At 50.1% G+C, this 26,183-nt stretch overlaps 1 protein-coding gene across 2 annotated transcripts in view; it reads right to left on the bottom strand.

Annotated features, from left to right (window-relative positions):
- IGSF3 (immunoglobulin superfamily member 3) overlaps nucleotides 1–26,183 on the bottom strand; it is a 65,546-nt gene that overhangs the window by 38,015 nt on the left and 1,348 nt on the right. Inside the window, exons 1-2 of one of the 2 annotated variants that reach the window (XM_069946036.1) lie at nucleotides 4,046–4,115; nucleotides 316–444 (exon numbers count right to left, since the gene is read on the bottom strand). In XM_069946036.1, the coding sequence (XP_069802137.1) occupies nucleotides 316–364 (49 nt within the window). In that variant the 5' untranslated portion in view covers nucleotides 365–444; nucleotides 4,046–4,115. Of the gene's footprint in view, nucleotides 1–315; nucleotides 445–4,045; nucleotides 4,116–26,183 lie in introns of those variants that run through there. The other variant, XM_069946037.1, reaches the window with a different exon arrangement.

Here is a 26,183-nt window from a genome sequence, read left to right as displayed (position 1 = left end):
CTATCCCCCCCAGTGAAGAGGAGGAAGGGGTCATCTGAGCACAAGACTATCCTCCCAGTGCGGAGGAGGTGGAGGAAGGGTCACCTGAGCACAAGACTATGCCCCCAGTGAAGAGGAGGAGGAAGGGTCACCTGAGCACAAGACTATCCCCCTAGTGCAGAGGAGGAGGAGGGTTCACCTGAGCACAAGTCTATTCCCCCAGTGAGGAGGAGGAGGAAGGGGTCATCTGAGCACATGGTTAGTGATTCAGCTGCCTTGAATCAGTGCTGTTAACACTTACCCCCAGTCAGGTGTACCTGTACCATCAACACTCACCCAACAGCAGAAGTCCAGGGATAAGAAGCCAAATGCACCGGACGCCCATGTTGGAAGCTGTCACTGCGCCATGCGTGGCCGGCACTCACAGGAGGAGGAGGTCACCAGCAGCTGTCACAGCCCTCAGTCCTGTGGGACAATGCGAGAAGATGGTGAGCGGGGGCAACAGACCACCAATACACTGCAGGCCTCTTACCTGGCTGCATGGGGTGGAGGGGACAGGTGAGGAGTGCACCGTGTACACGGGGGGGGAGGTTTGAGGAGAGCACCAGGTACGAGGGGGGGGACAGACAGGGGAGGAGTGCACCGTGTACACGGGGAGGGGAGGGGAGGAGTGCACCATGTCCGGGGGGGGGGGACGGGCAGGTGAGGAGTGCACAGTGTACGAGGGGGGGGGGGGGGACAGGTGAGGAGTGCACCGTGTACGAGGGGGGGGGGGGGGACAGGTGAGGAGTGCACCGTGTACGAGGGGGGGGGGGGGGGACAGGTGAGGAGTGCACCGTGTACGAGGGGGGGGGGGGACAGGTGAGGAGTGCACCGTGTACGAGGGGGGGGGGGGACAGGTGAGGAGTGCACCGTGTACGAGGGGGGGGGGACAGGTGAGGAGTGCACCGTGTACGAGGGGGGGACGGACAGGTGAGGAGTGCACCGTGTACGAGGGGGGGGGGACGGACAGGTGAGGAGTGCACCGTGTACGAGGGGGGGGGACGGACAGGTGAGGAGTGCACCGTGTACGAGGGGGGGGGACGGACAGGTGAGGAGTGCACCGTGTACGAGGGGGGGGGGGGGGACAGGTGAGGAGTGCACCGTGTACGAGGGGGGGGGACGGACAGGTGAGGAGTGCACCGTGTACGAGGGGGGGACGGACAGGTGAGGAGTGCACCGTGTACACGGGAGGGGGGACAGTTGAGGAGTGCACCGTGTACGAGGGGGGGACAGACAGGTGAGGAGTGCACCGTGTACGAGGGGGGGACAGACAGGTGAGGAGTGCACCGTGTACACGGGAGGGGGGGACAGGTGAGGAGTGCACCGTGTACATGGGGGGGCATTGTGTACATAGGGGGGGCACAGGTGAGGAGTGCACCGTGTACACAGGGTGTGGGGACAGGTGAGGAGTACACAGTCTATATGGGGGGCGGAGACAGGTGAGGATTGCACCTTGTACATGGGGGGGGGGGGGGACAGGTGAGGAGTGTACCGTGTACATGGGGGGGGACAGGTGAGGAGTGCACCGTGTACATGGGGGGACAAGTGAGGGGGCACAGTGTTTAAATAAGGGGGGACAGGTGATGGGACACTGTGTACATAGTGAGACAGGTGAGGGGGACACTGTACATGCAGGGGCCCAGGTGGGAAGACACTGTGTACATGGGGGGGGGGGCAGGTGAGGATGACATTGTGTACATGGGGGGGACAGGTGAGGATGACAGGTGAGGATGACACTGTGTACATGGCGGGGGGGACAGGTGAGAAGACACTGTGTACATGGCGGGGGGGGACAGGTGAGAAGACACTGTGTACATGGCGGGGGGGACAGGTGAGAAGACACTGTGTACATGGCGGGGGGGACAGGTGAGGATGACACTGTGTACATGGCGGGGGGGACAGGTGAGGATGACACTGTGTACATGGCGGGGGGGACAGGTGAGGATGACACTGTGTACATGGCGGGGGGGACAGGTGAGGATGACACTGTGTACATGGCGGGGGGGACAGGTGAGGATGACATTGTGTACATGGGGGGGACAGGTGAGAAGACGGTACATGGGGGGGCAGGTGAGAAGACGCTGTGTACATGGGGGGGCAGGTGAGAAGACGCTGTGTACATGGGGGGGCAGGTGAGAAGACGCTGTGTACATGGGGGGGCAGGTGAGAAGACGCTGTGTACATGGGGGGGCAGGTGAGAAGACGCTGTGTACATGGGGGGGCAGGTGAGAAGACGCTGTGTACATGGGGGGGCAGGTGAGAAGACGCTGTGTACATGGGGGGGCAGGTGAGAAGACGCTGTGTACATGGGGGGGCAGGTGAGAAGACGCTGTGTACATGGGGGGGCAGGTGAGAAGACGCTGTGTACATGGGGGGGCAGGTGAGAAGACGCTGTGTACATGGGGGGGCAGGTGAGAAGACGCTGTGTACATGGGGGGGCAGGTGAGAAGACGCTGTGTACATGGGGGGGCAGGTGAGAAGACGCTGTGTACATGGGGGGGCAGGTGAGAAGACGCTGTGTACATGGGGGGGCAGGTGAGAAGACGCTGTGTACATGGGGGGGCAGGTGAGAAGACGCTGTGTACATGGGGGGGCAGGTGAGAAGACGCTGTGTACATGGGGGGGCAGGTGAGAAGACGCTGTGTACATGGGGGGGGCAGGTGAGAAGACACTGTGTACATGGGGGGGGCAGGTGAGAAGACACTGTGTACATGGGGGGGGCAGGTGAGAAGACACTGTGTACATGGGGGGGGCAGGTGAGAAGACACTGTGTACATGGGGGGGCAGGTGAGAAGACACTGTGTACATGGGGGGGCAGGTGAGAAGACGCTGTGTACATGGGGGGGCAGGTGAGAAGACACTGTGTACATGGGGGGGCAGGTGAGAAGACACTGTGTACATGGGGGGGCAGGTGAGAAGACACTGTGTACATGGGGGGGCAGGTGAGAAGACACTGTGTACATGGGGGGGCAGGTGAGAAGACACTGTGTACATGGGGGGGGGGCAGGTGAGAAGACACTGTGTACATGGGGGGGCAGGTGAGAAGACACTGTGTACATGGGGGGGGCAGGTGAGAAGACACTGTGTACATGGGGGGGGGCAGGTGAGAAGACACTGTGTACATGGGGGGGGGCAGGTGAGAAGACACTGTGTACATGGGGGGGACAGGTGAGAAGACACTGTGTACATGGGGGGGGCAGGTGAGAAGACACTGTGTACATGGGGGGGCAGGTGAGAAGACACTGTGTACATGGGGGGGGGCAGGTGAGAAGACACTGTGTACATGGGGGGGACAGGTGAGAAGACACTGTGTACATGGGGGGGGGCAGGTGAGAAGACACTGTGTACATGGGGGGGGACAGGTGAGAAGACACTGTGTACATGGGGGGGGGCAGGTGAGAAGACACTGTGTACATGGGGGGGCAGGTGAGAAGACACTGTGTACATGGGGGGGGGGGGGCAGGTGAGGGGGCCACTATGTACATGTGTTCCCCTATGTACACAGCGTCCCCTCACCTTCCCCCCCCCCACACATGTACACAGTTTCCCCCTCACCTGCTGCCCATGTACACACCCCTATACACAATGTATCACACACAGCCCTATATACAATGTGTGTATATATATATATATATATATATATATATATATATACACACACATACACAATGTATCACACAGATATACACAATGTATAGCACACCCCCCTATATACAATGTATAGCACCCCCCTATATACAATGTATAGCACACACCCCCTATATACAATGTATAGCACACACCCCTATATACAATGTATAGCACCCCCCCTATATACAATGTATAGCACACCCCCTATATACAATGTATAGCACACACACCCTATATACAATGTATAGCACACACCCTATATACAATGTATAGCACACACCCCCCCCCTATATACAATGTATAGCACCCCCCCTATATACAATGTATAGCACACACCCCTATATACAATGTATCACCCCCCCCTATATACAATGTATCACACTTGTATACACACCTCCAGCCGCTCTCACCATCCACAGATCAAGGAGACTCAACAGCAACTGACAATGAAATCCCAGCCACACACCACACCTCTACCCCCCCACCAAGAGACAGCCCCCAGCCATGCCCACTCCAAGAGACAGCCCCCAGCCACACACCACACCTCTACCCCCCCACCAAGAGACAGCCCCCAGCCATGCCCACTCCAAGAGACAGCCCCCAGCCACACACCACACCTCTACCCCCCCACCAAGAGACAGCCCCCAGCCATGCCCACTCCAAGAGACAGCCCCCAGCCATGCCCACTCCAAGAGACAGCCCCCAGCAATGCCCACTCCAAGAGACAGCCCACTGCCACACACCACACCTCTACCCCCCCACCAAGAGACAGCCCCCAGCCATGCCCACTCCAAGAGACAGCCCCCAGCCATGCCCACTCCAAGAGACAGCCCACTGCCACACACCACACCTCTACCCCCCCACCAAGAGACAGCCCCCAGCCCACAGACAGCTCCCACCCAGAGACAGCCTCCAGCCCAGACAAAGACACAGCCCCAGCCCATACCAGGAGACAGCCCCCTTTAAACTCTCCCAATATAACACAGACCGCTCCTCACCAAGTGACAGCCCAAATCTCCAACGAGACTCCACACCTGAAGTATGGACAGCACCTTCCCCACAGGACAGTCTCTTCAGGGAACAGTCAATATCCCAAGAATAGACAGTCCCAGTCTGAAGATAGACAGCTCAGTCTCCAAACTGCATCATAGTGTGCAACCAACACAAACAGACCTCCACCCACCCTGAGAGACTGCAGCACCTAGAGACAGTGCTCACCTCCGGGAGACCAGAGTTATTCCATAGACTGTTACATCAGAAAGACAGTCCTGGACCTATGAGACATCAACAGAAAGAGCCCTACAGGAATGAGACATCTTCTCTGGGGAGACAGCTCTGCCACATAGGAGAGACAGCCATGCTACTATGAGACATCCACATGGGAGGGACAGCCCTGCAACTATGAGACATCTACATGGGAGAGACAGCCATGCTACTATGAGACATCCACATGGGAGAGACAGCCCTGCAACTATGAGACATCTACATGGGAGAGACAGCTCTGCAACTATGAGACATCCAGATGGGAGAGACAGCCTGTAACTATGAGACATCCAGATGGGAGAGACAGCCCTGCAACTATGAGACATCTACATGGTAGAGACAGCCCTGTAACTATGAGACATCCACATGGGGAAGACAGTTTGCAACCATGAGACATCCACATGGGAGGGAAAGCCCTGTAACTATGAGACATCCACATGGGAGGGACAGCCCTGTAACTATGAGACATCCAACCTGGAGAGACAGCTCTACAACTATGAGACATTCATACGCGAGAGACAGCCCTGCAACTATGAAACATCGACCTTGGAGAGACTGCTCTGTAACTTTCAGACATCAACCCTGAAGAGTCTGCTGGCTAACTATGAGACATCCATACACGAGAGACAGTCCTGTAACTCTGAGAAATCCACACTTCAAATCACCAAATACCAATCGCAAAGTCTTACCTGAGAAAAAATCCTCTATCTACAGGACATACACATCTGAGAGACAGCCAGACATCTACGTGCCTCATCACTGACCTGAAGCACCAAGAGTGAAAAGTGGTGAAAATGTAGAGATCCCAAGATCTGGAGATATGCTAATAATATGCTAATGCTGTCATAAAGATGTGTTACTGCACCACTGTCCTCTCTAATGTACAGTACCACTGTCCTCTCTAATGTACAGTACCACTGTCCCCTCTAATATACTGTACCACTGTCCCCTCTAATGTACTGTACCACTGTCCCCTCTAATGTACTGTACCACTGTCCTTCCTAATGTACTGTACCACTGTCCTCTCTAATGAACTGTACCACTGTCCCCTCTAATGTACTGCACCACTGTCCCCTCTAATGTACTGTACCACTGTCCTCTCTAATGAACTGTACCACTGTCCCCTCTAATGTACTGTACCACTGTCCTCTAATGTACTGTACCACTGTCCTCTCTAATGTACTGTACCACTGTCCCCTCTAATGTACTGTACCACTGTCCTCTCTAATGTACTGTACCACTGTCCTCTAATGTACTGTACCACTGTCCTCTAATGTACTGTACCACTGTCCTCTAATGTACTGTACCACTGTCCTCTCTAATGTACTGTACCACTGTCCTCTCTAATGTACTGTACCACTGTCCCCTCTAATGTACTGTACCACTGTGTCCTCTAATGTACGGTACCACTGTGTCCTCTAATGTACGGTACCACTGTCCCCTCTAATGTACTGTACCACTGTCCTCACTAATGTACTGTACCACTGTCCTCACTAATGTACTGTACCACTGTCCCCTCTAATGTACTGTACCACTGTCCTCTCTAATGTACTGTACCACTGTCCCCTCTAATGTACTGTACCACTGTCCTCTCTAATGTACTGTACCACTGTCCTCTCTAATGTACTGTACCACTGTCCTCTCCAATGTACTGTACCACTGTCCTCTAATGTACTGTACCACTGTCCTCTAATGTACTGTACCACTGTCCTCTAATGTACTGTACCACTGTCCTCTAATGTACTGTACCACTGTCCTCTCTAATGTACTGCACCACTGTCCTCTCTAATGTACTGTACCACTGTCCTCTCTAATGTACTGTACCACTGTTCCCTCTAATGTACTGTACCACTGTCCCCTCTAATGTAATGTACCACTGTCCCCTCTAATGTAATGTACCACTGTCCCCTCTAATGTACTGTACCACTATCCTCTAATGTACTGTACCACTGTATCCTCTAATGTACTGTACCACTGTCCCCTCTAATGTACTGTACCACTGTCCTTTCTATTACTGGCATACAGTGTATTGGGCGATGGTTGTCCAGATTTTCCTGGGGTGCAGTATATTGGGGGTTGGTGGTCCGGATATTCCTGGGGTGCAGTATATTGGGGGATGGTTGTCCGGATATTCCTGGAGTGCAGTATATTGGGGGATGGTTGTCCGGATATTCCTGGGGTTCAGTATATTGTGGGTTGCTGGTCCGGATATTTCTGGGGTGCAGTATATTGGGGGATGGTTGTCCGGTTATTCAAGGGGTGCAGTACTGTACCACTGTCCCCTCTAATGTACTGTACCACTGTCCTCTCTAATGTACTGTACCACCGTCCTCTAATGTACTGTACCACTGTCCCCTCTAATGTACTGTACCACTGTCCCCTCTAATGTACTGTACCACTGTCCTCTCTAATATACTGTACCACCGTCCTCTAATGTACTGTACCACTGTCCCCTCTAATGTACTGTACCACTGTCCTCTCTAATGTACTGTACCACTGTCCTCTCTAATGTACTGTACCACTGTCCTCTCTAATGTACTGTACCACTGTCCTCTCTAATATACTGTACCACTGTCCTCTAATGTACTGTACCACTGTCCTCTAATGTACTGTACCACCGTCCTCTAATGTACTGTACCACTGTCCCCTCTAATGTACTGTACCACTGTCCTCTCTAATGTACTGTACCACTGTCCTCTCTAATATACTGTACCACTGTCCTCTAATGTACTGTACCACTGTCCTCTAATGTACTGTACCACCGTCCTCTAATGTACTGTACCACTGTCCCCTCTAATGTACTGTACCACTGTCCTCTCTAATGTACTGTACCACTGTCCTCTCTAATGTACTGTACCACTGTCCTCTCTAATATACTGTACCACTGTCCTCTAATGTACTGTACCACTGTCCTCTAATGTACTGTACCACTGTCCTCTAATGTACTGTACCACTGTCCTCTAATGTACTGTACCACTGTCCTCTCTAATGTACTGTACCACTGTCCTCTCTAATGTACTGTACCACTGTCCTCTCTAATATACTGTACCACTGTCTTCTAATGTACTGTACCACTGTCCTCTAATGTCCTGTACCACTGTCCTCTAATGTACTGTACCACTGTCCCCTCTAATGTACTGTACCTCTGTGCTGTAATGTACTGTACCACTGTCCCCTCTAATGTACTGTACCTGTGCTCTAATGTACTGTACCACTGACCCCTCTAATGTACTGTACCACTGTCCCCTCTAATGTACTGTACCACTGTCCTCTCTAATGTACTGTACCACTGTCCCCTCTAATGTACTGTACCACTGTCCTCTCTAATGTACTGTACCACTGTCCCCTCTAATGTACTGTACCACTGTCCCCTCTAATGTACTGTACCACTGTCCCCTCTAATGTACTGTACCACTCTCCTCTCTAATGTACCACTGTCCTCTCTAATGTACTGTACCACTGTCCTCTCTAATGTACTGTACCACTGTCCTCTAATGTATTGTACCACTGTCCCCTCTAATGTACGGTACCACTGTCCCCTCTAATGTACTGTACCACTGTCCCCTCTAACGTACTGTACCACTGTCCCCTCTAACGTACTGTACCACTGTCCTCTAACGTATTGTACCACTGTCCCCTCTAACGTACTGTACCACTGTCCTCTAATGTACTGACCACTGTCCTCTCTAATGTACTGTACCACTGTCCTCTAATGTACTGTACCACTGTCCTCTAATGTACTGTACCACTGTCCTCTAATGTACTGAACCACTGTCCCCTCTAATGTACTGTACCACTGTCCTCTCTAATGTACTGTACCACTGTCCTCTCTAATGTACTGTACCACTGTCCTCTAATGTACTGTACCACTGTCCTCTAATGTACTGTACCACTGTCCTCTCTAATGTACTGTACCACTGTCCCCTCTAATGTACTGTACCACTGTCCCCTCTAATGTACTGTACCACTGTCCTCTCTAATGTACTGTACCACTGTCTTCTCTAATGTACTGTACCACTGTCCTCTCTAATGTACGGTACCACTGTCCCCTCTAATGTACTGTACCACTGTCCCCTCTAATGTACTGTACCACTGTCCTCTAATGTACTGTACCACTGTCCTCTCTAATGTACTGTACCACTGTCCCCTCTAATGTACTGTACCACTGTCCCCTCTAATGTACTGTACCACTCTCCTCTCTAATGTACTGTACCACTCTCCTCTCTAATGTACTGTACCACTGTCCTCTCTAATATACTGTACCACTGTCCTCTAATGTACTGTACCACTGTCCCCTCTAATGTACTCTACCTCTGTGCTCTAATGTACTGTACCACTGTCCCCTCTAATGTACTGTACCACTGTCCTCTCTAATGTACTGTACCACTGTCCCCTCTAATGTACTGTACCACTCTCCTCTCTACTGTACCACTGTCCTCTCTAATGTACTGTACCACTGTCCTCTCTAATGTACGGTACCACTGTCCCCTCTAATGTACGGTACCACTGTCCCCTCTAATGTACGGTACCACTGTCCCCTCTAATGTACTGTACCACTGCCCCCTCTAATGTACTGTACCACTGCCCCCTCTAATGTATTGTACCACTGTCCCCTCTAATGTACTGTACCACTGTCCCCTCTAATGTACTGTACCACTGTCCCCTCTAATGTACTGTACCACTGTCCCCTCTAATGTACTGTACCACTGTCCCCTCTAATGTACTGTACCACTGTCCCCTCTAATGTACTGTACCACTATCCTCTAATGTACTGTACCACTGTCCCCTCTAATGTACTGTACCACTGTCCTTTCTATTACTGGCATACAGTGTATTGGGGGATGGTCGTCCAGATTTTCCTGGGGTGCAGTATACTGGGGGATGGTTGTCCGGATATTTCTGGGGTGCAGTATATTGGGGGATGGTTGTCCGGATATTCCTGGGGTGCAGTATATTGTAGGTTGCTGGTCCGGATATTTCTGGGGTGCATTATATTGGGGGATGGTTGTCCGGATATTCCTGGGGTGCAGTACTGTACCACTGTCCTCTCTAATGTACTGTACCACTGTCCCCTCTAATGTACTGTACCACTGTCCTCTCTAATATACTGTACCACTGTCCTCTCTAATATACTGTACCACTGTCCTCTAATGTACTGTACCACTGTCCTCTCTAATGTACTGTACCACTGTCCTCTAATGTACTGTACCACTGTCCCCTCTAATGTACTGTACCTCTGTGCTGTAATGTACTGTACCACTGTCCTCTCATGTACTGTACCACTGTCCCCTCTAATGTACTGTACCACTGTCCCCTCTAATGTACTGTACCACTGTCCTCTCTAATGTACTGTACCACTGTCCTCTAATGTACTGTACCACTGTCCTCTCTAATGTACTGTACCACTGTCCTCTCTAATGTACTGTACCACTGTCCCCTCTAATGTACTGTACCACTGTCCCCTCTAATGTACTGTACCACTGTCCTCACTAATGTTCTGTACCGCTGTCCTCTAATGTTCTGTACCACTGTTCCCTCTAATGTATTGTACCACTGTCCTCTAATATACTGTACCACTGTCCCCTCTAATGTACTGTACCACTGTCCTCTCTAATGTACTGTACCTCTGTGCTCTAATGTTCTGTACCGCTGTCCTCTAATGTTCTGTACCACTGTTCCCTCTAATGTATTGTACCACTGTCCTCTCTAATGTACTGTACCTCTGTGCTCTAATGTTCTGTACCACTGTGCCCTCTAATGTACTGTACCACTGTCCTCTCTAATGTACTGTACCACTGTCCTCTCTAATGTACTGTACCTCTGTGCTCTAATGTACTGTACTACTGTCCCCTCTAATGTACTATACCACTGTCCTCTCTAATGTACTGTACCACTGTCCTCTCTAATGTACTGTACCACTGTCCCCTCTAATGTTCCATACCACTGTCCTCTCTAATGTACTGTACCACTGTCCTCTCTAATGTACTGTACCACTGTCCTCTCTAATGTACTGTACCACTGTCCCCTCTAATGTACTGTACCACTGTCCCCTCTAATGTACTGTACCACTGTCCTCTATAATGTACTGTACCACTGTCCCCTCTAATGTACTGTACCACTCTCCTCTAATGTACTGTACCACTGTCCCCTTTAATGTACTGTACCACTGTCCTCTAATGTACTGTACTACTGTCCCCTCTAATGTACTGTACCACTGTCCTCTCTAATGTACTGTACCACTGTCCCCTCTAATGTACTGTCCCACTGTCCTCTCTAATGTACTGTACCACTGTCCCCTCTAATGTACTGTACCACTGTCCTCTAATGTACTGTACTACTGTCCCCTCTAATGTACTGTACCACTGTCCCCTCTAATGTACTGTACCTCTGTGCTCTAATGTACTGTACTACTGTCCCCTCTAATGTACTGTACCACTGTCCCCTCTAATGTACTGTACCTCTGTGCTCTAATGTACTGTACCACTGTCCCCTCTAATCTACTGTACCACTTTCCCCTCTAACGTACTGTACCACTGTCCCCTCTAACGTACTGTACCACTGTCCCCTCTAACGTACTGTACCACTGTCCTCTAATGTACTGTACCACTGTCCTCTAATGTACTATACCACTGTCCTCTCTAATGTACTGTACCACTGTCCCCTCTAATGTACTGTACCACTGTCCCCTCTAATGTACTGTACCACTGTCCCCTCTAATGTACTGTACCACTCTCCTCTCTAATGTACTGTACCACTCTCCTCTCTAATGTACTGTACCACTCTCCTCTCTAATGTACTGTACCACTGTCCTCTCTAATATACTGTACCACTGTCCTCTAATGTACTGTACCACTGTCCTCTCTAATGTACTGTACCACTGTCCCCTCTAATGTACTGTACCACTGTCCCCTCTAATGTACTGTACCACTGTCCCCTCTAATGTACTGTACCACTGTCCCCTCTAATGTACTGTACCACTGTCCTCTCTAATGTACTGTACCACTGTCCCCTCTAATGTACTGTACCACTGTCCCCTCTAATGTACCGTACCACTCTCCTCTCTACTGTACCACTGTCCTCTCTAATGTACTGTACCACTGTCCTCTCTAATGTACGGTACCACTGTCCCCTCTAATGTACTGTACCACTGTCCTTTCTATTACTGGCATACAGTGTATTGGGGGATGGTCGTCCAGATTTTCCTGGGGTGCAGTGTATTGTGGGTTGGTGGTCCGGATATTCCTGGGGTGCAGTATATTGGGGGATGGTTGTCCGGATATTTCTGGGGTGCAGTATATTGGGGGATGGTTGTCCGGATATTCCTGGGGTGCAGTATATTGTAGGTTGCTGGTCCGGATATTTCTGGGGTGCATTATATTGGGGGATGGTTGTCCGGATATTCCTGGGGTGCAGTACTGTACCACTGTCCTCTCTAATGTACTGTACCACTGTCCCCTCTAATGTACTGTACCACTGTCCTCTCTAATGTACTGTACCACTGTCCTCTCTAATATACTGTACCACTGTCCTCTAATGTACTGTACCACTGTCCTCTCTAATGTACTGTACCACTGTCCTCTAATGTACTGTACCACTGTCCTCTCTAATGTACTGTACCACTGTCCTCTAATGTGCTGTACCACTGTCCCCTCTAATGTACTGTACCACTGTCCCCTCTAATGTACTGTACCACTGTCCTCTCTAATGTACTGTACCACTGTCCTCTCTAATGTACTGTACCACTGTCCCCTCTAATGTACTGTACCACTGTCCTCTCTAATGTACTGTACCACTGTCCTCTCTAATGTTCTGTACCGCTGTCCTCTAATGTTCTGTACCACTGTTCCCTCTAATGTACTGTACCACTGTCCTCTCTAATGTACTGTACCTCTGTGCTCTAATGTTCTGTACCACTGTGCCCTCTAATGTACTGTACCACTGTCCTCTCTAATGTACTGTACCACTGTCCTCTCTAATGTACTGTACCACTGTCCCCTCTAATGTACTGTACCACTGTCCCCTCTAATGTACTGTACCACTGTCCTCTCTAATGTACTGTACCTCTGTGCTCTAATGTACTGTACTACTGTCCCCTCTAATGTACTATACCACTGTCCTCTCTAATGTACTGTACCACTGTCCTCTCTAATGTACTGTACCACTGTCCCCTCTAATGTTCCATACCACTGTCCTCTCTAATGTACTGTACCACTGTCCTCTAATGTACTGTACCACTGTCCTCTCTAATGTACTGTACCACTGTCCTCTCTAATGTACTGTACCACTGTCCTCTAATGTACTGTACCACTGTCCCCTCTAATGTACTGTACCACTGTCCTCTAATGTACTGTACCACTGTCCTCTATAATGTACTGTACCACTGTCCCCTCTAATGTACTGTACCTCTGTGCTCTAATGTACTGTACCACTGTCCTCTCTAATGTACTGTACCACTGTCCTCTAATGTACTGTACCACTGTCCTCTAATGTACTGTACTACTGTCCCCTCTAATGTACTGTACCACTGTCCCCACTAATGTACTGTACCACTGTCCTCTCTAATGTACTGTACCACTGTCCCCTCTAATGTACTGTACCACTGTCCTCTAATGTACTGTACTACTGTCCTCTATAATGTACTGTACCACTGTCCACTCTAATGTACTGTACCACTCTCCTCTAATGTACTGTACCACTGTCCCCTCTAATGTACTGTACCACTGTCCCCTCTAATGTACTGTACCTCTGTGCTCTAATGTACTGTACTACTGTCCCCTCTAATGTACTATACCACTGTCCTCTCTAATGTACTGTACCACTGTCCTCTCTAATGTACTGTACCACTCTCCTCTCTAATGTACTGTACCACTCTCCTCTCTAATGTACTGCACCACTGTCCTCTCTAATGTACTGTACCACTGTCCTCTCTAATGTACTGTGCCACTGTCCTCTAATGTACTGTACTACTGTCCCCTCTAATGTACTGTACCTCTGTGCTCTAATGTACTGTACTACTGTCCCCTCTAATGTACTGTACCACTGTTCTCTATAATGTACTGTACCACTGTTCTCTATAATGTACTGTACCACTGTCCTCTAATGTACTGTACCACTGTTCTCTATAATGTACTGTGCCACTGTCCCCTCTAATGTACTGTACCTCTGTGCTCTAATGTACTGTACTACTGTCCCCTCTAATGTACTATACCACTGTCCTCTCTAATGTACTGTACCACTGTCCTCTCTAATGTACTGTACCACTGTCCCCTCTAATGTTCCATACCACTGTCCTCTCTAATGTACTGTACCACTGTCCTCTAATGTACTGTACCACTGTCCTCTCTAATGTACTGTACCACTGTCCTCTCTAATGTACTGTACCACTGTCCTCTAATGTACTGTACCACTGTCCCCTCTAATGTACTGTACCACTGTCCTCTAATGTACTGTACCACTGTCCTCTATAATGTACTGTACCACTGTCCCCTCTAATGTACTGTACCTCTGTGCTCTAATGTACTGTACCACTGTCCACACCGTGCCAGCTATGGTGAGCGCAATACCTCATCCAGACTTGTGCTGTTTGGGGGCGACCTTCTCCGCCGGCGATGCTGGCCGGGTTTTGGTGTGGTGTTTTTGGGTCTGGTCCTGTGGCATGGGGGTCGCAGGGCCGTCCCATGGCCCCCGTTCCCTGACTGTGCGCGCCTGCGGGGTTGGTGGCCACTGACTGGCACGGTGTGGACTTAGTGTAGGGACCTATGTGTATCAGATACCTGCACGATGGTACATGGGGCAGTATGGCTTGATCAATTCATACACAAAATTCTGATGTGTTTTTTATTTAGCCTAGGGGCACTAGTATCAGCCATAGGTGTGAGGTGCAGCGCTCTTTTTCTTCCGTGAACCGCATTATAGTAGTTATACACTCACCGGCCACTTTATTAGTTACACCATGCTAGTAACGGGTTGGACCCCCTTTTGCCTTCAGAACTGCCTCAATTCTTGGTGGCATAGATACAACAAGGTGCTGGAAGCTTCCTCACAGATTTTGGTCCATAGTGACATGATGACATCACACAGTTGCCGCATTTTTGTCGGCTGCACATCCATGATGCCAATCTCCCGTTCCACCACATCCCAAAGATGCTCTATTGGACTGAGATCTGGGGACTGTGGAGGCCATTGGAGTACAGTGACCTCATTGTCATGTTCAAGAAACCAGTCTGAGATGATTCTAGCTTTATGACATGGCGCATTATCCTGCTGAAAGTAGCCATCAGATGTTGGGTCCATTGTGGTCATAAAGGGATGGACATGGTCAGCAACAATACTCAGGTAGGCTGTGGCGTTGCAACGATGCTCAATTGGTACCAAGGGGCCCAAAGAGTGCCAAGAAAATATTCCCCCACCATGACACCACCACCACCAGCCTGAACTATTGATACAAGGCCGGATGGATCCATGCTTTCATGTTGTTGACGCCAAATTCTGACCCTACCATCCGAATGTCGCAGCAGAAATCGAGACTCATCAGACCAGGCAACGTTTTTCCAATCTTCTACTGTCTAATTCCGATGAGCTTGTGCAAATTGTAGCCTCAGTTTCCTGTTCTTAGCTGAGCGGAGTGGCCCCCGGTGTGGTCTTCTGCTGCTGTAGCCCATCTGCCTCAGAGTTGGCCGTACTGTGCGCTCAGAGATGCTCTTCTGCCTACCTTGGTTGTAACGGTTGGCTATTTGAGTCACTGTTGCCTTTCTATCAGCTGGAACCAGTCTGCCCATTCTCCTCTGACCTCTGGCATCAACAAGGCATTTCCGCCCACAGAACTGCCGCTCGCTGGATGTTTTTTCTTTTTCGGACCATTCTCTGTAAACCCTAGAGATGGTTGTGCGTGAAAATCCCAGTAGATCAGCAGTTTCTGAAATACTCAGACCAGCCCTTCTGGCACCAACAACCATGCCACGTTCAAAGGCACCAAATCACCTTTCTTCCCCATACTGATGCTCGGTTTGAACTGCAGGAGATTGTCTTGACCATGTCTACATGCCTAAATGCACTGAGTTGCCGCCATGTGATTGGCTGATTAGAAATTAAGTGGTAACGTGCAGTTGGACAGGTGTACCTAATAAAGTGGCCGGTTAGTGTATTCCTGTATATAGGAGCAGTAGTATAGTAGTTATATTCCTGTATATAGGGGGCAGTATTATAGTAGTTATATTCCTGTATATAGGAGCAGTATTATAGTAGTATATTCCTGTATATAGGAGCAGTATTATAGTAGTTATATTCCTGTATATAGGGGCAGTATTATAGTAGTTATATTCCTGTATATAGGAGCAGTATTATAGTAGTTATATTCCTGTATATAGGAGCAGTATTATAGTAGTTATATCCCTGTATATAGGAGCAGTATTATAGTAGTATATCCCGGTATATTGGAGCAGTATTATAGTAGTTATATCCCTGTATATAGGAGCAGTATTATAGTAGTTATATCCCTGTATATAGGAGCAGTATTATAGTAGTTATATCCCTGTATATAGGAGCAGTATTATAGTAGTATATCCCTGTATATAGGAGCAGTATTATAGTAGTTATATTCCTGTATATAGGGGCAGTATTATAGTAGTTATATTCCTGTATATAGGAGCAGTATTATAGTAGTTATATGCACAAGCCAAAAAGACAGAAATGGCTGCACATCGCACCCATGGCTGACACGAAAGCTTATTCAGCTACATTTAAAACCAACATCAGAAGTTAGTATATAATTTGGCCAAACCATATTGCCTCATGTACCACGTGCAGGTCTTCTGATACACATGAGTCCCTAACCAAACATCATCACTGTGCCGGTCAGCGACCACAATCCCCGCAAAACGTGCGCAAGCAGAGAAGAGGGGCCACGGAATGGCCCTGCAACCCCATTGTCACAGGACCAGACCCAAAAGGGCACCCCAAACCCCGCAGGCGCCACCGGCGGAAAAAGTGGACGCCAAGCAACACAAGTGTGAACAAGCTCTTACCTCTCTCCATTCCTCTGCAGGTAGAATGGGAGAATACTAGGAGATCCTCCCCTTATGTACACAGGTGCTTCCTGCTAATTTGGATCACATGGGTCTTACACAGCACGAGTGCTAGCCACAATGAAAAAAGGGACAGAATACATAAAATATGCACAAGCCAAAAAGACAGAAATGGCTGCACATCGCACCCATGGCTGACACGAAAGCTTATTCAGCTACATTTAAAACCAACATCAGAAGTTAGTATATAATTTGGCCAAACCATATTGCCTCATGTACCACGTGCAGGTCTTCTGATACACATGAGATACACATGGGGTTGCAGGGCCATTCCGTGGCCCCTCTTCTCTGCTTGCGCACGTTTTGCGGGGATTGTGGTCGCTGACCGGCACAGTGATGAGGTTTAGTTAGGGACTCATGTGTATCAGAAGACCTGCACGTGGTACATGAGGCAATATGGTTTGGCCAAATTATATACTAACTTCTGATGTTGGTTTTAAATGTAGCTGAACAAGCTTTCGTGTCAGCCATGGGTGCGATGTGCAGCCATTTCTGTCTTTTTGGCTTGTGCATATTTTATGTATTCTGTCCCTTTTTTCATTGTGGCTAGCACTCGTGCTGTGTAAGACCCATGTGATCCAAATTAGCAGGAAGTACCTGTGTACATAAGGGGAGGATCTCCTAGTATTCTCCCATTCTACCTGCAGAGGAATGGAGAGAGTTAAGAGCTTGTTCACACTTGTGTTGCTTGGCGTCCACTTTTTCCGCCGGTGGCGCCTGCGGGGTTTGGGGTGCCCTTTTGGGTCTGGTCCTGTGACAATGGGGTTGCAGGGCCATTCCGTGGCCCCTCTTCTCTGCTTGCGCACGTTTTGCGGGGATTGTGGTCGCTGACCGGCACAGTGATGAGGTTTAGTTAGGGACTCATGTGTATCAGAAGACCTGCACGTGGTACATGAGGCAATATGGTTTGGCCAAATTATATACTAACTTCTGATGTTGGTTTTAAATGTAGCTGAATAAGCTTTCGTGTCAGCCATGGGTGCGATGTGCAGCCATTTCTGTCTTTTTGGCTTGTGCATATTTTATGTATTCTGTCCCTTTTTTTCATTGTGGCTAGCACTCGTGCTGTGTAAGACCCATGTGATCCAAATTAGCAGGAAGTACCTGTGTACATAAGGGGAGGATCTCCTAGTATTCTCCCATTCTACCTGCAGAGGAATGGAGAGAGTTAAGAGCTTGTTCACACTCGTGTTGCTTGGCGTCCACTTTTTCCGCCGGTGGCGCCTGCGGGGTTTGGGGTGCCCTTTTGGGTCTGGTCCTGTGACAATGGGGTTGCAGGGCCATTCCGTGGCCCCTCTTCTCTGCTTGCGCACGTTTTGCGGGGATTGTGGTCGCTGACCGGCACAGTGATGAGGTTTAGTTAGGGACTCATGTGTATCAGAAGACCTGCACGTGGTACATGAGGCAATATGGTTTGGCCAAATTATATACTAACTTCTGATGTTGGTTTTAAATGTAGCTGAACAAGCTTTCGTGTCAGCCTTGGGTGCGATGTGCAGCCATTTCTGTCTTTTTGGCTTGTGCATATTTTATGTATTCTGTCCCTTTTTTCATTGTGGCTAGCACTCGTGCTGTGTAAGACCCATGTGATCCAAATTAGCAGGAAGTACCTGTGTACATAAGGGGAGGATCTCCTAGTATTCTCCCATTCTACCTGCAGAGGAATGGAGAGAGTTAAGAGCTTGTTCACACTTGTGTTGCTTGGCGTCCACTTTTTCCGCCGGTGGCGCCTGCGGGGTTTGGGGTGCCCTTTTGGGTCTGGTCCTGTGACAATGGGGTTGCAGGGCCATTCCGTGGCCCCTCTTCTCTGCTTGCGCACGTTTTGCGGGGATTGTGGTCGCTGACCGGCACAGTGATGAGGTTTAGTTAGGGACTCATGTGTATCAGAAGACCTGCACGTGGTACATGAGGCAATATGGTTTGGCCAAATTATATACTAACTTCTGATGTTGGTTTTAAATGTAGCTGAACAAGCTTTCGTGTCAGCCATGGGTGCGATGTGCAGCCATTTCTGTCTTTTTGGCTTGTGCATATTATAGTAGTTATATTCCTGTATATAGGAGCAGTATTATAGTAGTTATATTCCTGTATATAGGGGGCATTATTATAGTAGTTATATCCCTGTATATAGGAGCAGTATTATAGTAGTATATCCCTGTATATAGGAGCAGTATTATAGTAGTTATATTCCTGTATATAGGAGCAGTATTATAGTAGGTATATTTTTTACATAGTTGGATGTATTATATATTTTCCCAACCAGTGTATTATTAGCAGGTATATTTTGAAGGGCTTTTTTCCCCCTCTCTCTTATATTGCAGAGCAGGGACAGGTATTATATTGGGTATAGGCTTACTATGATGCTGTATATTACGGTAATTGTATAGATAGGGTAGTGAGAGCCGGATGTGTCGGGGCAGTGAGAGCCGGATGTGTCGGCAGGGCCGTCTTAACAGCATTATGGGCCCCTGGGCAGAGGTGCGAATTGACCCCCCCCCCCCCCGGAGACGCCGCCATCAACCCCCCTTCATCTTTTATAGATGCCCCCCTGTTGTCCCTCCCTTATAGATGCCCCCTGTTATATCCCCTTTATAGATGGCCCCTGCTATCACCCCCTTATAGCTGGCCCCCTGTTGTCCCCCCTTATAGATGCCCCCTGTTATCCCCCCTTATAGATGGTTCCTCCATTATCGCCCCCTTATAAATGCCCCCTGCTATACACCCCCTTATAGATGGCCCCTGCTATCCCCCTGTCTGTGCACAGCAGATTTAAGAAAAAAAAAAAAAAACTCACCAAACAAATCGTTCCCCCATCGGTTATCTTCTTCTTCTCTCCTTCCCGGCTGCTGCCCCGTTCCCTGGGGGTGTCTCACAGCCACGGCGCAAAGAGCAGGAAACTCAGTAAGCACCTAGGACGGTATGTCCGGTACAGCAGGGAGCGTCACCAACACGTGCCCCCTGATCGGAAAGTCCCCGCCGGACGCACACTGAGCTTCCTGCTGTGAGACACCCCCAGGGAGCGGAGCGGAGGATCAGCTGAGGGCCTCTTGTGACCGCAAGCAGTGTTTTGCTTGCAGTCACAGGAGGCCCCCAGCTGATCCTCTGCTGAGTGATTGGGGAGCGGGGCAGGGGAGCAGTGCGGCAAGGGGGGCCCGCGGCAGCACTGTTTAACTGTCGGGTGCCATTCCCCTGACAGTCAGTGTGCCGACCATGCCCAATGGGTAAGACGGCCCTGTGTGTCGGTGCAGGGAGAGCCGGATGTGTGGGGGCAGGGAGAGCCGGATGTGTCAGGGCAGTGAGGGCCGGATGTGTCGGGGCAGTGAGGGCCGGATGTGTCGGGGCAGTGAGGGCCGGATGTGTCGGGGCAGTGAGGGCCGGATGTGTCGGGGCAGTGAGGGCCGGATGTGTGGGGGCAGTGACAGCCGGATGTGTGGGGGCAGTGAGGGCCGGATGTGTCGGGGCAGGGAGAGCCGGATGTGTGGGGGCAGGGAGTTCCAGAGTATGGGGGAGGCTTGGGCAAAGTCTTGGAGGCGGTTCTGTGAGGTACGAACAAGGGGGGAGCACAGACGTAAGTCACTGCAGGATGGAAGGTTGGGTGAGGGATGGTCAGCGTCCAGGTCAGCGATGTACGGAGGGGACAGGTTGTGGACGGCCGTGTACGTCATGGTCATAAAGATAGATTCTTCTGATTGATGTTACTGGATTGTCTGATTCTTGCTGTGTTCAGTATTGGTTGTTGTTGGTTTTTAGGATATTACGGTATTATTTTTACGTTCCTGGCAGTTGTTGTATGAGGAGCTGCGGTTCTCACTGCCGCTGTAGTCCTGGTGGTCTCGGGGGTCTCTGCAGTGTGATGGGGGAGGTGAGAAATCCAGGACAGGATGAGGCTTGTTGATGAGGGACGAGTTCACAGCTTGTGACTATATAAAGAGGTGAATGTTTTCCCCCGTATCCGGGGCGGCGGGGGTCACTCACTTTGCTCGTTTTCTAGAGAATAAATTGAAGGATTTTCTGGCAGAATCGTTTTATATATTGTCATCGCCAATCTTCAAAGTAATAAAGTAATGCGGGTCATGTGACTGTGACAAGAGCGCGGTGTATATAGGCTGGGGTGTATATAGGCTGGGGTGTATATAGGCTGGGGTGTATATAGGCTGGGGTGTATATAGGCTGGGGTGTATATAGGCTGGGGTGTATATAGGCTGGGGTGTATATAGGCTGGGGTGTATATAGACTGGGGTGTATATAGGCTGGGGTGTATATAGGCTGGGTGTATATAGGCTGGGTGTATATAGGCTTGGTGTATATAGGCTGGGGTGTATATAGACTGGGGTGTATATAGACTGGGGTGTATATAGACTGGGGTGTATATAGGCTGGGAGTGTATATAGGCTGGGAGTGTATATAGGCTGGGGTGTATATAGGCTGGGGTGTATATAGGCTGGGGTGTATATAGGCTGGGAGTGTATATAGACTGGGGTGTATATAGACTGGGGTGTATATAGACTGGGGTGTATATAGACTGGGAGTGTATATAGGCTGGGCTGTATATAGGCTGGGGTGTATATAGGCTGGGAGTGTATATAGGCTGGGGTGTATATACTCTGGCCAGTGTATATACTCTGGCCAGTCTATATACACCCCAGCCTATATACACCCCAGCCTATATACACTCCCAGCCTATATACACCCCCAGCGTAGGTCATACAGCTTTGCATTGGTATAACACTTTACGCTTGATACTTTAGGATCCAGATTGGCCCTGTGAGTAGAGAGAGTAATACATTGAGCTGAGTGCTGAGAGGTGGTAGAGAGGATCAGGAGAGTAGAGAGGAGGATGTCGTGATAGTCCCAACCCAAGAAGTACTCTGCTCTGCTGGGATGTCAGAGGTAGAAATAGAAGAATACTTCAGAAGAGAGAGAGAATAATTGTGCCCGTGTTTTGACTCTTTGGTCTTTGCACCACCTATTGCCCACCAGAGTGGGTGACACAAGCCCCAGACTTTGTTACCTGGGATGAGCGGAATACTGAGGGTTCCCTGCTTACACCCGCGCTGCAAGATAGAGTTCATAGGCTTCTAGCAACTTTGCTCTATCCAAAGCAGTTCCTTACTTTCTTATGGATACTGTCCTGCACTGTGTCTCTCCTTGTCCACGGCGTGGGTTAGGATGATCTCTGACTTGTCCTCTCTAGTGGAAGCTTAACACTGCATAGTGCTGAGTGGAGTAACTGGAGAAGAAACGGTGTATAGGTACATGTGCTCTGCGTCTAGACCACCACTTAGACTGGGGAACTGGTGGGAGCCAGGGCCCAACTGGACCGATGTAGAAAGCGTTCTGGCTTGTGTCCTTCCTCTAAAGAGTACAAAGACAAATGACCCTACACTACCTCTACCCATGTAACTTCCTTCCTACAGTGCATGTAAGGTGTGCGGTTAGTGGGTGAGGAGTGCGCATGTGAGAAGTAAAGAGAGAGATGATAGGTGAGAAGAAGAGAGAACTCTCATTGGCGTAAAGATCCATGTGGTACACAAACAATAACCCTTTAAGAACTACAGCCATGCAATAACTGTGTCTACATACTTGGAAGAACAACATCTTGTGGCGAAACTCTGGTACTACTACATCACCACTTACACTTAAAAGTACAGGCTTTTACAAACGGTGTAACCAATAGCAACAACCATGGTGGGACACCACACTAGGATCCTGTGACCTCCCCTATAAGATCAGCCCCCTCCTCTCCTGACATCCTCTGTGCTGCTGTGTCCTCTCCTATAGTATCAGCCCCTCCTCTCCTGACATCCTCTGTGCTGCTGTGTCCTCTCCTATAAGATCAGCACCCTCCTCTCCTGACATCCTCTGTGCTGCTGTGTCCTCTCCTATAAGATCAGCACCCTCCTCTCCTGACATTCTCTGTGCTGCTGTGTCCTCCCCTAAAAGATCAGCCCCCTCCTCTCCTGACATCCTCTGTGCTGCTGTGTCCTCTCTTATAAGATCAGCCCCTCCTCTCCTGACATCCTCTGTGCTGCTGTGTCCTCTCTTATAAGATCAGCCCCTCCTCTCCTGACATCCTCTGTGCTGCTGGGACCTCTCCTATAAGATCAGCCCCCTCCTCTCCTGACATCCTCTGTGCTGCTGTGTCCTCTCTTATAAGATCAGCCCCTCCTCTCCTGATATCCTCTGTGCTGCTGTGTCCTCTCTTATAAGATCAGCCCCCTCCTATCCTGACATCCTCTGTGCTGCTGTGTCCTCTCCTATAAGATCAGCACCCTCCTCTCCTGACATCCTCTGTGCTGCTGTGTCCTCTCCTATAAGATCAGCACCCTCCTCTCCTGACATCCTCTGTGCTGCTGTGACCTCCCCTATAAGATCAGCCCCCTCCTCTCCTGACATCCTCTGTGCTGCTGTGACCTCTCCCATAAGATCAGCACCCTCCTCTCCTGACATTCTCTGTGCTGCTGTGTCCTCCCCTAAAAGATCAGCCCCCTCCTCTCCTGACATCCTCTGTGCTGCTGTGTCCTCCCCTATAAGATCAGCCCCCTCCTCTCCTGACATCCTCTGTGCTGCTGGGACCTCTCCTATAAGATCAGCCCCCTCCTCTCCTGACATCCTCTCTGCTGCTGTGTCCTCCCCTATAAGATCAGCCCCCTCCTCTCCTGACATCCTCTGTGCTGCTGGGACCTCTCCTATAAGATCAGCCCCCTCCTCTCCTGACATCCTCTGTGCCGCTGGGACCTCTCCTATAGTATCAGCCCCCTCCTCTCCTGACATCCTCTGTGCTGCTGTGTCCTCCCCTATAAGATCAGCCCCCTCTTCTCCTGACATCCTCTGTGCTGCTGGGACCTCTCCTATAAGATCAGCCCCCTCCTCTCCTGACATCCTCTGTGCCGCTGGGACCTCTCCTATAGTATCAGCCCCCTCCTCTCCTGACATCCTCTGTGCTGCTGTGTCCTCCCCTATAAGATTAGCCCCCTCCTCTCCTGACATCCTCTGTGCCGCTGGGACCTCTCCTATAAGATCAGCCCCCTCCTCTCCTGACATCCTCTGTGCCGCTGGGACCTCTCCTATAGCATCAGCCCCCTCCTCTCCTGACATCCTCTGTGCTGCTGTGTCCTCCCCTATAAGATTAGCCCCCTCCTCTCCTGACATCCTCTGTGCCGCTGGGACCTCTCCTATAAGATCAGCCCCCTCCTCTCCTGACATCCTCTGTGCTGCTGGGACCTCTTCATGCTGTATTATGTACATGTTCTCCTCTCTGGATTGGGAGTGGTTCTTGTGATTCCTCTTTGTGTCTCGGACTCTGTGTGACAGTCCCGTGGTGACCAGCGCTGTCTCTGCCGCTCCCAACAGTCTCTTTGATCAGTGGAGCTGTCCCCTTAGGGTGGAATGAATATGTAACAACATCCAGGGCCGGACTGGGACTGAAAATCGGCCCTGGCATTTCATAGCACACAGGCCCACTTACCGTACGGGGTCGTCTATGCATCATCTATGCAGCGTCTACCAGACAAAGATCATAGGCTCTCAGCTCCAGCACCATCATCACCTCTATACAGCTCCAGCACCATCATCACCTCTATACAGCTCCAGCACCATCATCACCTCTATACAAACTCCCCATCTATATTGCTCCATGCTGTTACAGCGCCCCCTGTGGTCTAAGGAGCATAATGGTGGGTGTAGTAGTGGTCTGGGGGCATAATGGTGGGTGTAGTAGTGGTCTGGGGGCATAATGGTGGGTGTAGTAGTGGTCTGGGGGCATAATGGTGGGTGTAGTAGTGGTGTGGGACATAATGGTGGGTGTAGTAGTGGTCTGGGGACATAATGGTGGGTGTAGTAGTGGTCTGGGGGCATAATGGTGGGTGTAGTAGTGGTCTGGGGACATAATGGTGGGTGTAGTAGTGGTCTGGGGACATAATGGTGGGTGTAGTAGTGGTCTGGGGACATAATGGTGGGTGTAGTAGTGGTCTGGGGGCATAATGGTGGGTGTAGTAGTGGTGTGGGGACATAATGGTGGGTGTAGTAGTGGTGTGGGGCATAATGGTGGGTGTAGTAGTGGTGTGGGACATAATGGTGGGTGTAGTAGTGGTCTGGGGACATAATGGTGGGTGTAGTAGTGGTCTGGGGACATAATGGTGGGTGTAGTAGTGGTGTGGGGCATAATGGTGGGTGTAGTAGTGGTCTGGGGACATAATGGTGGGCGTAGTAGTGGTGTGGGACATAATGGTGGGTGTAGTAGTGGTCTGGGGGCATAATGGTGGGTGTAGTAGTGGTGTGGGGCATAATGGTGGGTGTAGTAGTGGTCTGGGGGCATAATGGTGGGTGTAGTAGTGGTCTGGGGACATAATGGTGGGTGTAGTAGTGGTGTGGGGCATAATGGTGGGTGTAGTAGTGGTCTGGGGACATAATGGTGGGCGTAGTAGTGGTGTGGGACATAATGGTGGGTGTAGTAGTGGTCTGGGGGCATAATGGTGGGTGTAGTAGTGGTGTGGGGCATAATGGTGGGTGTAGTAGTGGTGTGGGACATAATGGTGGGTGTAGTAGTGGTTTGGGGACATAATGGTGGGTGTAGTAGTGGTCTGGGGACATAATGGTGGGTGTAGTAGTGGTCTGGGGACATAATGGTGGGTGTAGTAGTGGTCTGGGGACATAATGGTGGGTGTAGTAGTGGTCTGGGGACATAATGGTGGGTGTAGTAGTGGTGTGGGACATAATGGTGGGTGTAGTAGTGGTCTGGGGACATAATGGTGGGTGTAGTAGTGGTCTGGGGACATAATGGTGGGTGTAGTAGTGGTCTGGGGGCATAATGGTGGGTGTAGTAGTGGTCTGGGGGCATAATGGTGGGTGTAGTAGTGGTCTGGGGGCATAATGGTGGGTGTAGTAGTGGTCTGGGGACATAATGGTGGGTGTAGTAGTGGTGTGGGGCATAATGGTGGGTGTAGTAGTGGTCTGGGGGCATAATGGTGGGTGTAGTAGTGGTGTGGGGCATAATGGTGGGTGTAGTAGTGGTCTGGGGGCATAATGGCGGGTGTAGTAGTGGTCTGGGGACATAATGGTGGGTGTAGTAGTGGTCTGGGGACATAATGGTGGGTGTAGTAGTGGTGTGGGGCATAATGGTGGGTGTAGTAGTGGTGTGGGGGCATAATGGTGGGTGTAGTAGTGGTCTGGGGACATAATGGTGGG

Source organism: Dendropsophus ebraccatus, chromosome 11, assembly GCF_027789765.1.
Source record: "Dendropsophus ebraccatus isolate aDenEbr1 chromosome 11, aDenEbr1.pat, whole genome shotgun sequence".
Taxonomy (NCBI): domain Eukaryota; kingdom Metazoa; phylum Chordata; class Amphibia; order Anura; family Hylidae; genus Dendropsophus; species Dendropsophus ebraccatus.
Note: the sequence above shows the minus strand (reverse complement) of the source record. Positions and strands in the feature narration are given on the sequence as shown.